The 13,237-nt window shown below is 48.3% G+C and overlaps 4 protein-coding genes across 4 annotated transcripts; 2 read left to right on the top strand and 2 right to left on the bottom strand.

Moving 5' to 3' along the window:
* Window positions 1–117: 117 nt before the first annotated feature.
* On the bottom strand, window positions 118–1,783 carry BU26DRAFT_522339 (kinase-like protein). The gene is made up of 2 exons (XM_033829768.1): window positions 650–1,783; window positions 118–600 (listed from the first exon to the last, which is right to left on the bottom strand). The coding sequence occupies exons 1-2, from the start codon at window positions 1,368–1,370 to the stop codon at window positions 458–460; spliced, it is 864 nt and encodes a 287-aa protein (XP_033680251.1). The 5' UTR covers window positions 1,371–1,783; the 3' UTR covers window positions 118–457.
* Window positions 1,784–4,744: 2,961 nt separating this feature from the next.
* On the top strand, window positions 4,745–6,749 carry BU26DRAFT_568533 (uncharacterized protein; the record flags this gene model as incomplete). The annotated part of the gene is made up of 4 exons (XM_033833780.1): window positions 4,745–4,887; window positions 4,957–5,267; window positions 5,359–5,594; window positions 5,679–6,749. 4 exons carry the CDS (start codon window positions 4,745–4,747, stop codon window positions 6,747–6,749), a joined length of 1,761 nt encoding a protein of 586 aa, XP_033680250.1.
* A 399-nt stretch (window positions 6,750–7,148) lies between these two features.
* Window positions 7,149–8,298, top strand: BU26DRAFT_522336 (kinase-like protein). The gene has a single exon (XM_033829767.1). The coding sequence runs from the start codon at window positions 7,300–7,302 to the stop codon at window positions 8,092–8,094; it is 795 nt and encodes a 264-aa protein (XP_033680249.1). The 5' UTR covers window positions 7,149–7,299; the 3' UTR covers window positions 8,095–8,298.
* Window positions 8,299–10,093: 1,795 nt separating this feature from the next.
* Window positions 10,094–10,489, bottom strand: BU26DRAFT_568531 (uncharacterized protein; the record flags this gene model as incomplete). The annotated part of the gene is made up of 2 exons (XM_033833779.1): window positions 10,094–10,184; window positions 10,233–10,489. 2 exons carry the CDS (start codon window positions 10,487–10,489, stop codon window positions 10,094–10,096), a joined length of 348 nt encoding a protein of 115 aa, XP_033680248.1.
* Between the last annotated feature and the right edge of the window lie 2,748 nt (window positions 10,490–13,237).

Raw genomic sequence — 13,237 nt, 5'->3', positions numbered from 1 at the left:
GCACAAGTAGCGGGGTATTCTAGGCATCCACCAACGCACGTAGGAGTCGCACTCAAGATGCAGCAACCTGCAGGCACTTGACGCATGCAATGTCCTAGCTAACCACACAGGCGCTCTGGTGTTATCAGCGTTGCTGTAGCCAATGCGCATAGGAGTATAAGATAGCTAACTTTGCTCATCTAACGTTTGTTCCTGGACACGCATCTCAACGCAAGCAGAATGTGTAACTATTCTGACACCCCCTTCAAATTCGCTAGTTGCACGCAAGGACACACCTTCCAAGAGCGCAGATACGACTACTGCGAGAATGGCACTGCTGCAACCGGCCATTGCAACGATCTCAAACAGGCCAAAGGGAAAAACGGAGAACCCATTATGTTTGGCAGTACTACGAGGAAAGGAAAATGCCCGCTCTGCGCCTAAGCTCCTCTAGGTAGAGCTCCGTTCTTCCATTTCGTTATCGCCTCGCTAACCTGTGAACTCTAAGGAACAGGGCCAAGCCAAGAACCGACACCGCAATGGTCGTCTCGCGGACGGGTGGAGCAGAGACAATATTCATCACAGAAGTTAGAAGACTAGTTCTATTACAGAAGTTTATGGCTGGGCAGCGTTAGTAGATGACAATTATTGAGATTAACAATACACTTACCTTCAAGAACATCATCTGCACTTGCGAACCTGCCTTGCCAGCATCCTCTAATAACGTCGCCTATTGGTCCTAGACTTTGCGTCTTAGGAAACTCCGATTGTTTAAACAGCTTGGTGATTTCTACGTCTGAAAGCCCATGGAATGGAGGTTTGCCGGTCCAGATTTCGTACAGGGTGGAGCCAAGGGCAAACAAGTCTACCTGGGTTGATTTGTCGTCGTTTCCAGGCCACCTGTGGCTTGCAGTCACCACAATTAATGGCTCGGAGCCATCTATTGAGGAACCACCAAAGTCAAAGAGCTTCGCGTTTTGGCTGTCGTCTAAAGAAATGTTGTGACACGTAACATCCCCATGAATCACATTCATCGAATGAACGAAAGCAAGCGCACTAGTAATTTGTTGACTCCATTGAAGTCGGTGCTTGGCGTCAATCTTATCATGAATTTTGAGGTATTGGCGGAGATTACGTTCGCTCGTATATCCTAGCCGGATGCCGAGTTCGAAGGTGCCATAATACCGCAGAAGACCTTCATGTCCGCCGTGTTGCTGGAAGCGCTCGTAGATCTGTCTCTCAATATCCATAGCGGGCTCGTCTCCTTCGTGAGGAAATTTTATGACAGTCTTGAAAGTCTCGGAGGTCTCGTCTAGGTACGCCATGCCCGTAAGTCCGCCGCCGAGGCAGTCCTCCATCTTCAACCCGGTCGGGAGTCTGATTTCCGACATCTTTCAGTTGCGCGATAGATAAGGAGTATGATTCTAGAGGATTCGAGGGAGGGATATCATCGCGAAAACCGTGTTTGGGCAGCGGAGAATTGGCTCGAGGGAGGCAAGGTGGCCCGTGACACGCGAGGCGGGGCTGCGCAAAAGGGTGGACGGCAGCGAGTTTAAAGATAGGGCGGACGTGGCTAGGAGAACGTATAGACCTATTCGATGCCGGTTCGTCGCGTGAGGAGTCGCAGGTCGAACGCGCTTCCGGGTGCTCGGCGGCGGTGGCAGCAGCGGGCTCGAGTCGGCGCCCCTCACCTCCCGAGAGGTAAACGTACACCGTCGGTCGTACAATAGCGGGGCGCGAAGAGACTTCAGAAGACAGGAGGTCGCGGACGGCGGGAGGTTGGGGACGATGTCGCTGTTCTCGCAAAAACGGGTTGAAGCAGAGGCGAGAAACGCGCAGCAGGCAAGCCACACAGTGCACTGCCACAAAAGAGGGACGTGCGAACTTTTACCAAATCGCATGGTAACCCGTATGCATCGATCACTGCCTGCCTGAGTTTACCCAAACGACAGATTCAGAGGTTGTACATATAGCCGGTGTAATACATTTTTGCTAACGGGGCCCTCCATGACACTTCTATGTCCATCGCTGCCTTGACTTCACTCAATCGCGCCACTTTGCCCTTTGGCACTGATGAACTAGCTGCCTCTGCCTCTGCTTCCAGCGCAGTACTTGCGCTTCCGACCACGTTTCTCTTTGCCCTTTGGCATTGACGGAACAGCCTTGGCCTTCGGTCCAGCCTCGACTTCCCGACCAGCTTCGACCTCCTGTTCCGTCTCGACCTCTACACTAGCAGCGACCTCTGGTGCAGTAACCTTGCGCTTCCGACCATGTTTCCCTTTGTTAGCCTCTTTGGAGCATCCTTTTCAGCACGCTTCGCCCGTGCTGCCTCGAGATCCTCATAGCTAATCACCTTCCCGGTCCCCTTCAGCAATATGTCTGACTGAGTTGTCGTCGAGTCTAAGCTTCGTTGTTAATTGCAATTAAGAGATGGATGTGGTTCTGCTGAGAGCGCCCTTAGTAAAGGATAAGTGGGCGGCTTTAGCAAACTTCTGTAAGTGTCGCTGCAAACCCTTTGCTCGTCTCGTCAAGAGCATGAGCGTCCTTTTGCATGATTAGAGTTTGCAGCGACATGAGGCCCTCCGCTGATATTGGGTGTCTCGCGACAGGGTGCGTCTCGCGGCCTAGGGACGGACATTATCTCGCCTCTCGATTTCCCATTCTGCTGCTTTACCTATCCATAAAACGCCGCAGAAAATTTCGCCCGAGGCCTTCTTTGAGCGGGCCGCTAAGAACGTGGCCATGGAGAAGAAGAAAGACGTCGTCAATAGCAAACAAGTCCTAAAAGAGCTCCAGCCAAGGACAAAGAAAAATTACGCGCGAGCCTTGGCACTATGGGCTCAGTGAGCTCACTATAACATAACTGAACCGGCACGCTTTCACTAACTTGATCTTTTAACACCAGATATGAGACGTCGAATCCGGGAGCCAGTCCAAATAACATTGAGGCGTCCAAAGACTTCGTGATGACCGCGGCGCGCGGAATCGTGGGCGGATATGGTGACGAAAAGCCAGGCATGCTCGATAGACTAGCCAGGCTCTTCTGGACATCCGCTCCGCCGTCCGCCCCGCCACCGTCTCCGTCCCATCCAAAGCCGCCTCTAGTTTCGTCCATAAGCGTTATGTGCTTGATTAAAACCCGGCAATGGAGCCAATGCGGATGTCCCTATGGCGATGTGCCCGAAAAATGTCGAGAGGATGTACCCGATCCGTACAGTTGCCCACAAGTGCAGTGGGTCGAGGGGGAGAAAATAACTGGACATTGCGGTTGCTTAGTTGAAACTCCACCAAGTTCATCTGCGAGTGAGGGTTAATCCCATAGTCTATCTACATGTAAAACAAATTCCGACAGAAATCTTCGTACACCAATTCTACGGGTCCTATTTTCGCACGAATCAGTACTTCGGCCAGTTATTTTCATGGATTACACTCACCGACGCAACAGTGGCTAGAGCTCGGCGGATTTTCTCAATATCTGTTCGACGCGGGAAATTGATCTTGCTCTCGCGAAGCTCCGTCTTCCATACATCCACCGTGGTGTTCACAATTGCCCTTATTACGGGGTTGAGAAGTTGTTCTATGCCTGGAACCGAATCTTTGTCTTTGACTCTGACCTTGAAAGCCGCAACTTCTGGTTGGCGGTCATCCGTAGGCACACCATAGTCAAAGAGAATATCCACCTGTTTCCTGTCGAGTCTAGTAATTAAATGCTGTGTATTCGCCGTGTCGATGCCATACTGCCGACAAAATTGTGTGATCAATTCAGTGTCTGCCTCTTCAACAGAAGAACGGACGTTCGCGAGGTCGACTCGTCGAGTCCGGAGAAGGATTCGGACTGGGGGCTCCAAACATATATGTGAAGCCATGCCTTCCCTCATTCACATATATGCGTACCGGCAATGTGCAGCGTGCAGAGAGACGATCGGGGGATTCGAAGAAGCGGTGACAGCGTGGTTGGCGTTGTTGGGCACGGATAATTGCGAGGTGTGCGATGAGGCGGGAGAGTAATAACTGTGTGCGACGGCTCGACTGTGTGGGCGATTGCTTTGCGAGTGGGTGATGATTCTTGCAACGCCCTTCAGGCAAAGCGGCCAATGTTGGCATACCGGCTGACGCCAAGGCAAGATTAAAATTACGCTTACTCCGCGCTTGGGTCCGTGAAATCTAACGAGGACTTTTCACCCAGATCCTCCCGCCAAACCTTGGGAACCTCCGCTATATCCACCACGCCTCGACGTCGCCTCTTTCACCCTCCTCCTCCTCCGTCTCCCTTGCACCCCACTCTCGACAGCTGTGCCGCTGTCAATGCCCGTCGCCTTCCACGGGGCCAGCTCTCCCCTCTCCACCGACGACCGCCCGCGCTCCTGGCGCTCGATTCCGATCGCTTACGGAGCAGAGTCCGCCGACATGCGCAGAGTGCTTGCGCCGAGAGGGCCCCCCTTTTTGGGGGGTCCCCGGCCTGGACCTGTCTACACATATACCCACCCTGCCTGCTTCCCGCTCGTTGCGATCTCCCGCCTCAAACTGCACGCATCTGAGCCCTCCGCGATCCTCGATCTATCGGATCCGTGACAGTCGAACGGGGTAACCCGCTCGATTCACCCACGAGCTTGCGCGACCCATCCACTTGTGCGCCACGACCACTTCGCGTCGCCGACGTCGCCGTCTTCCGCTAATTCGGCGTTCGACCCCCCGCAGCCGGCTGCTTCACCCATACTCCACACGCGGGAAACAGGTTCGAGAGGTTCAGGCCAGGATTTCCAGCATGAGCCGTACCCATCCCAGCCATGAAAGGAACGCGCAAGTCACTTTCAAAGGCGACCCATCGAAGGGAATACCCGTGGTTACGCCGACAATCGGAAAGAACAAGCAGAGGCGGGCCTCCATGCAAGCTTCAAGGGCGAAGGCGTGAGTTGGCCGTCGTTTCTACTTCCCTTGCAGCTCCAGGGCCTTGTGCTAACTGTCTAATGCTCTCAGTCTATCCTTTTTCCTGACGCTCGTTCCGTACCCTCTCATTTGCCTAGCTAGCCTTGTAGGCGCGTGTGCGGTCAAGGACAATGCGTTTAGTGCTGGCTACCAGTCCATCGAAGAGCTACTCGATCAACCCAACCTTGACGAGGTCGACTACGTGCCGTTGGCATGGAAAGCGGATATGCTTAACCGCCCCATCTTCGAAGTCGCAAAGACCACTCTTCACAACTTGTGGCATCGATTATGGCTCGTCAGCGGTTCCCGTGGGGATCCGCGCTTCCACGCGACGCGTGTCGGCGCCGGAGGTAAACTTGATGGTAAGCAAGAAGCCCTACGTTTAGGATCATCCTACCACCTAAGCCCTTCGCTCTAAGGAGCCGCCGCTGACGTCTTCTTTCTCTGCGACAGGTTGTCTTACTCCCGCCGTGCGTAACTACGTCCTGTCCAATACCACCGGCGTATTTGAGGGTAGTTATCAGCCGAAGCGAGTCCGCGAAGATCTTACGAGATTGGCATTCGGGCCAAGGGCTGGACACAACGATAGCCTTTTTCGACGCCTGCGTAACATGTCGCTTAGCCGGGACGCAGGTGCTCCAACAGAGATAGGCCAAGAAGACTTGCAAAAATTCGAGCAGCGCAACGACGTCAAAGCTCTCCGCGCGTCCCTAGAAACAGCATCCCGGGCAGGAGATGATACAGCAAAGAAGACAATCAAATTGCAGCTCTAGAACCTTCTGGCGACGCTCTCGCAACTGCAGTTGCTCGAGAACAGGAAAGAATACTTCGAGCGCGTGGATCATCTGAGAGCGCAAGGATTGCCAACCACGGACCTTGCAAGCAAGTTCCTCCTAGGAAAGGCCTCGCCACAGCCTAGCGATTGCGCGGAAGCTTCTGTTGCCCGGTTTCTGCAAGAATGCACTGAGCAGGTGCACGGAGGCTCATCAACGGACCAACGCTCAAAGGTCTATATGCAGCTTATTGTCGATTACCTCGCCTGCCGACCATCACAACGTCCGTCTTCGGAGCCGGGCCCGCCGAAGATTGGGGCTGACCTGGCTGGGAGGCGGAACAGCATGGGCGATGCACGAAACATCGACGATAACTCAGACCATGCCCACCCTCCCACGGGAACGAAAGAGCTGCGCAATGACTCTCTCCCGCAGACGCCTACATGTCTGCTCGGATGTGGACCCTTTGCGGACAAGAGCACGCTTACGAGGCATTATCTGAGGAAGCATGTCCGTACGGGGACGTTTGACCGGCCCTTCCCTTGTCCCGAGTGCCGCAGCCAGGGAATTGGCCTTGTCTTCATCGACGGGGGCCCGTCGGCGTGGAGCAGCCATGTCCAAACCGTTCATGGCCATATCCACGCGCCCAACCTTCCCTCCTATCCACCTGCGGGTGATGGTGCGACGCGCTGTCCGCTGTGTGGGCGCATCTGTGGCAACTCGTCAGGCCTAACGAGACACACGATATCTACCCATGAACAAAAAGAGAAACGTTTCGAGCAGCCATTTTCATGCCCCGACTGCTATCACCAGGGCAGAGATGACGCCCAGATCGACGGAGCCGCCGCGTGGTATGAGCACATAGCTATGTGCCATGCTAAGCTTCGGTCCCCTGACGATTTCCACGCAAGAAAGCGAAAGAGGGACTCGGCAGAGGAGGGCGCCGCTGTCGCCGCAAATAGCGAGCCCCTCGCGATGCCCGCTTCGACAACCCCCAGCAGCCAAACTTTGGCGTCGTCGGGAGACACTGATCTCATGAACAGAATCGATCCGCGCTTGTTGACAGGATGACCTAGCGACAAGCGCCAACGGATTTCGCATGGGTGAAGGCGGAGGAGCTGTGATTTGGTAGCCATGGTTCGGGGCGATGCGGGAGCGATCTGTCTGCCTCCAAAGGACTTATCAGATCCGCGGTGCGATGGGCAGCTGTGATGTTGTTTCGGTCAAGTACGATAAAGAATAACTGTGAAGGTTCGACGTTGGCTATAGGTCTGCTCGGTACGATGGGTTGCTCCTGCGGCGATCCGTGGGTTCGCTTGTTGTGGATGGGCGCATAGGAGGTGGATTCATCTGTGCTGCATCTCCCCTAGCGATAGACAATCATACCTGTTCCTATTCGCTTCTTTTTAGGAGAAGACGGGAATAGTCGGGCATGTTCTGAAGTTGTAAACCTTGTTCCGCTGTGCACATCGCTGATTGGCCCGGCCATGTTAGCCCTTTTAAAACACAGCCTCCTGTGCGCACGGCCAAAAATTATACCCAACGCCCAAATCGCCGTTCTTCAAGCGCACGGCAAGCTTCCACGACTTCACCAATATCTTCAGACTATTCTACCTTTACCATGGACGAAATAGGAGGAACTGTTAGTTATTACCAGGTTTACTGTCCTCCCGGCGTAAAGCGATTCCTTGCGACGGGAAGCAGCGCATTTATTGGGGAGGTAGACGATTCAACCGTCTTGAAATATCCTCGTGCCCCAGGAGAAGATATGACCCGCCTGGAAGTAGAGGGCAAGCTTCTTGAGGTCGTTGGGCAACATGAGCGGATTATAGGGTTCAAGAGCTTCTCCAAGGCCGGCCTCTACCTGGAACGGGCCGTGAACGGAACCGTCGCCTACTACCTGCTGGAGTCTAACAAACCGGCCCCTTCGCTTAAGCTGCGCCTAGCTTGGTGCCGCGAGACTGCTGAGGCAGTCGCGTGGGTTCATGGCCGCCGCATAATTCACTGCGACATCCAGCCTACTAACCTCCTTCTCGATGAGGCCTTCCACATCAAGCTTTCCGATTTCCAGGGCAAGCAATTATCAGAGACCGGCGATGTGCTGCTAGACGGCTGGAGCGGCGAACCCTGCAGGTTCTACTGCCCCCGCGACGATCCTTGCGATGCGGACGTAAAAACGGATCTCTTCGCGCTAGGCTGCACTATCTACTTTATTATGATGGGGCATGCGGTGTTCCCTGACATTGTCGACGGCGAAGAGGGATGGCATAGGAAAGTAAGGGAGAGATTTGTGAGCAAGCAGTTTCCACAAGACGAACATGCTTGCAGCGCTATTACGTTGAAGTGCTGGCAGAAGGAATATGAAGCTGCTGAGGACGTGGTTCGGGATATCGAGGCGCTAGAAAGGGCGACGTGATTTTGAAGCAGGGTGACAAGCATGGTAGCTTGAAGGGATGAAAGAAACGACTGGGGCCAGGCGATGCTTAGGAGTGTGGACTGAGATATGAGCCAAGAGGCGCGGAATTTGGGCACTTCTATACGTTCTCCAGCTGGAGCAAGATCTCACTCCATGATCTGCTGCAAATCACGGGCTCTGGGGATTGTCCCGACACATGGGATGAAATTATAGCATTGTGAGCGAGGGGCATCCTCTTAGTTGTTATATCCGTCGCTCGAGCGCCGCGCCCACCCCTCCTCACCCGTCGCTCCGAGTGACTTGACATCTACCAGGAATTAACTGCCTAAGCAATCAGTTAAGCATCCGTCCACAGCTAACTCCAGTCGACTAGCAATCAAGGGCGAGCCCGAGCTTTCGCATCTGTGCAATCCAAGTATCCGTCTCTGTGTATGCCAATATTTCCATTTGTCCTTTCATGAGCCTTCTTGCGTCTCTAGTCGTCGAGACCTCGTCGTAGGTCGGCTGCGCATATGAAGACTGTGTGTCCCGGCGGACCCCGTCGAGCCGTACAATCGCCGTCGTCTAGTAAGGCTCGTCTCTGAGTCTTCTGGGTGTATCGGGTTTAGAGGGGCTTTAACAAGCCTGGAGCGAGGGAATCTGCGACGCTTTAACCTTAACAAGCTCTCATGAAAATAAGTTGCCTCTACCTCCGCCGTGTCCATCATAGGTCTCAGGGTTGGTGGCAAGCCCTGTTATTAACCGGCTGGATGACACCAGTTTCGGTCCGTCTGCGAGCCAGGTAGTCGTGGGTCGGATGGGGTTGCCGTATCCCGGGTTCCTGATGAGCCTCCCTAGGTAGACGACCGCATCGCCCAAGCGGAGGCAGTAGGTGATGTGGTTATGGTGCGGTCAGCGAGTCGATGAAAATTTTCATCGCGCTGAGTCCCCAACAGCCGACAGCTAGCGGCGGGCTGCAAGATCTATTACTACCCGCCAGAGAACGCGTCTCTGATGAATATTTCCAGCCACTGGCGCGCAGGTCTGCGGAGTGAGTGAGCTCGAGATGCGGAGGCGAAAGGCTTCGGAAGGATAGATTTTCCGCTCCGGAGACATCGTAGCCCAATTAGTGTCTCCCGTATTACCAACGAGCAGTGGTCAGGGGCGAAGTGCTGTCGTACTGTCTGGCTTCCCTGACTGCGCTAGACCCAGCTGCATGCAAAAGACAGGAGATTGCGCGCGTGGCTGTGTGCTGCCAAACATGGCGGGTTTGGAGGATCTCGGAAGCGGCCACAGGTGGTTCTATTCAAAGGCCGTCGACGAAGCGAAGGCCGTCGAGGCACAGGCCGCAATGGCCCCAGTGGTGTGGATGAGCGAAAGGCGGGGCACAAGATTGTCTTGAGGCTCGCGCTGGCCGCGACCTGTAGTGTTTGCAGGAATTAGAGGAATTGGACTTTGCCGTACTTTGGCGCAAATGGTCATTCAGCAATGCCTTTGGTGTTACTGTGCTGTCGTGAACTATCCCAACTTCGCCAGTTGCCAGGATAATTGTCCCGGCGCCCATGGACTTCTCGCCCAGCCCAGAAGTTCACACGGCGAGTCCCAAGCAGAAGTGGGGCGTTGTGCTTATCAGCCGGACGAACGGCAGCCAGCGTCACCATAATCCATCGCACGACCTCGAGGCAACTCCCAACCGCAGGCCACCCGCAGCGCCAGCTTGCGTCCCTCAGTGTTGCTCAGCAAGATCTTTCTACGTTCTAATTATTCTACTCAAATCTACACAAATCAATATGTGCGGTATTGCATGTAAAACGTATGCCGGTTGTCGCCGCAACCCTAAACACAACATAAGGACTGGCTATCTGCGCTGTCAAACAGCACAAGCCCGCCCGAACCAACAACTCTGTGTGCCTGCAAGTGGACAGCAAAGGGACTTGCCTTTGACCCTTGATGTTCAAGATACGAACGTTGCCGGAGACTGTCCTGTTTGCGAGGCAGAGACGCCACCCAATTCCTCAGATTAAGATTGGTCGGTCCCCCATTTGACCCCCATCAACTGGCAGCGCTTGCGAGCGTATTGGCATGCAGCAGCGTTTAGTTGTTCGAATTTGCTAACTCATAACTCAGCTCGAACTTATGGGAGAGATGTGGTTGCATACAAGTTGCCGTTCTTTCTTACTTTGAAGACTTCGTATGTTATCGTGCTGTCGTCGATGGTCGGGTGTGAGTTGCAGTGGATGTCCAGAATAATATACATCTTGGAAGATTCGTTGGAGGGGATTAAATGAGAGTAGAAATCATTTAGAGGTTCAGGGCCGTGCAGAGCGAAGAATTGTTCATTTATTGCCGCGTCCTCAAGCCAGTATTGATCGCTGAAACGAAGGACGACTCGCTTCGGGTCGTTGATGGATTCCATCGGCTGTGCTATCATCCACTTCCAGCAAAATGTGTGTAGCGTTGTTAGGCGCAATGTAGATCCGGTATCAGGCTGTGCAAAGGACGGTGGTAGGTTCGAGGACGGTGGTAGGTTCGAGGACGGTGTGGAGGGCTGGTCGACGGAGACGCTCTACACTGACGGCGGTGGCCGGCGTCGGTTTGCTGTAGGCTGATAGCTGCAGAAGTTAGTAAAATTGCTGCAAGAGATAACGACACTTCACCTTTGGAGGGTGGCCTACTGGATGAGAGATGTAGTTGTGAAATTGGTCCTCCGCAGTGGTCGCTACCGTGTTTCATCAGCTGGCGCACGTCCCCACCTGGCGCACAGTTTCTAGAAAATCTTACCTCTCTCTAACTTTATAACTATTAGAGCTATACTAATAAAAATTAAAATATAAGCTTTATATAGTATAAACTTTAATATTATAAAATAAAATTTTAAAAAAGCTTACTAATTCTAGTTTTATTAGTACTATAATTTTTAAGTACTTTATTAATACTATTATAGTACTAACCTACTTGCTTAGTTATATAACCTTAACTATCTTAGCGTCTTAGTATAGTAGATATCTATCTTATACCTTTATACCTTTATAGCTTAATATTATATAACTTATTATATATCTTAAATTCTTATTTTTTATTTATAACGTACTTTATAAGTAAACTAACTATATAAGCAAGCTAACTACCTTTTTCTTAGCAAGAAAATTAACAAAAATTAACTTGTTTTTCTTAAATAACTAAGCAAAACCTTAATGCTTTTCTATAAAAATTATAATATATATTCTTTATAGTATATTACACCTTATACTAAATTTACACTAAGATATATTACATAATTAAAAAGCTATACGTATTAAACTAACTTTTAAGAAAAAATCTAGTTTTCTTCTAGTTAGTACTATTATATCTTTATAATAATATATAAAACTTATAGTATATAATATTTATAACCTAATTAAGGTTTCTAGAAAACTTTTATAGAGCTAGCTCTTCTAGGTATAGCGTAATTAGAGGTATAACTTTAAAAAAAGTCTTTCTAGAGTTTTCTTCTCTAACTATAGATATATATAAATAATCTAGCTATATAAAGTTATATATAATAAGATTATATATACTATAAGCCTTCTATATATTTATAAGTAATAATTTTAAGATAGCTTTAGTATATTTCTTTCTTTCTTTACTATACTACTAAAAAGGCTTTACTTTTAAATAACTACTTAAAGCTTCTATATTATTAGTTAATAAGCTCTATATAGTTAGAGCCTACTATAATTTATATAATAATAAGTTTATATAGCTAGATTAACTATATATATATATAGTTAGAAGAGAAAACTCTAAAGAAGATATTTATCTAACTTCTATCTCTTATTACGCTATACCTAGAAGAGCTAGCTCTATAAAAGTTTTCTAGAAACCTTAATTAGGTTATAAATATTATATACTATAAGTTTTATATATTATTATAAAGATATAATAGTACTAACTAGAAGAAAACTAGATTTTTTCTTAAAAGTTAGTTTAATACGTATAGCTTTTTAATTACGTAATATATCTTAGTACAGCTTTACTATAAGGTGTAATATACTATAAGGAATATATACATAAATTTTTATAGAATAATATTAAGGTTTCGCTTAGTTATTTAAGAAAAACGGGTTAGTTTTCGTTAATTTTCGTTGCTAAGAAATCGTGGGGGGTTTAATAATATAGAAGGTTCGATAATAAAGTACGTTATATAGAGAGCTATAATTTTATTCTTCTTATAGTACTACTAGAATTTAATAGACCTATAGCTTTTATAGCTATCTAAAATTAGTAGATAATATACGTCTATAATATAACTCTTAGTATATATATTAAAGTACTTTAACTATATAATACTAACTTTATTTATTATCTAGCCGCTTTTAGAAATAGCTATAACCTAGTTATATAGTAGCTAGCTACTTTTATACTATGCTAAAAGGTAGTTCTTACCTATAATAATAAGAAATAGTAGAATCTATATATTATCTACTACTCTTACTATTATAATTATCGAAATCTACTTATAATTATCTAGTTAAATACTCTTTAGTTATAATTATTTCTTAGAGCTAGTAACTACTACCTAAGGCGATATTATTTCTATTATAAAGCTAGATTTATTAAAATTATACGTATCTTTATTAGTAATATTATACTTTATCTTTATATTATCTACTAGGTTAAACTACGCCTAAATAATTATAGAATCTTCTTACTTTACTCTCTAATAGTTATACTTGCGATTAAGCTACGTTTTAAGCTTAGAATAGCGCGTAATAAAGTTATTTAGCTAGTTTCTACCTATAACTTTTCTCTCTTACTTAGTAAGTAGCTTATTAGCTATATCTTAAATAGTAGCAAGCTAGAGAGTAAATTCTTACGCGTCTAGGTTAAGTATATACTTAACTATTACCTACTCTTTATTTTTTATAAGCTTTATTAAATTAGATATCTTTTTATATTATAGAGTAACTCTATAGTATTAATAGTAGACTTTCTTCTACTCTACGTTATAGAGAGCTATAGCGTACTATAAGCTTAGCTCTAGGTTCTATTAAATAGTCTAGAGTATAAGCTATATTTAGAATTTATTTAAAGTTAATTAGGCGTTTATAGAGAGCTTTATAATAGAAATAATAGTATTTAGTAAGAGCTTAGTATTTTTAAAGTATTTATTTATATAAAGCGT

This window comes from Trematosphaeria pertusa (genome assembly GCF_010094035.1).
Source record: "Trematosphaeria pertusa strain CBS 122368 unplaced genomic scaffold BU26scaffold_13, whole genome shotgun sequence".
Lineage (NCBI taxonomy): Eukaryota > Fungi > Ascomycota > Dothideomycetes > Pleosporales > Trematosphaeriaceae > Trematosphaeria > Trematosphaeria pertusa.
Note: the sequence above shows the minus strand (reverse complement) of the source record. Positions and strands in the feature narration are given on the sequence as shown.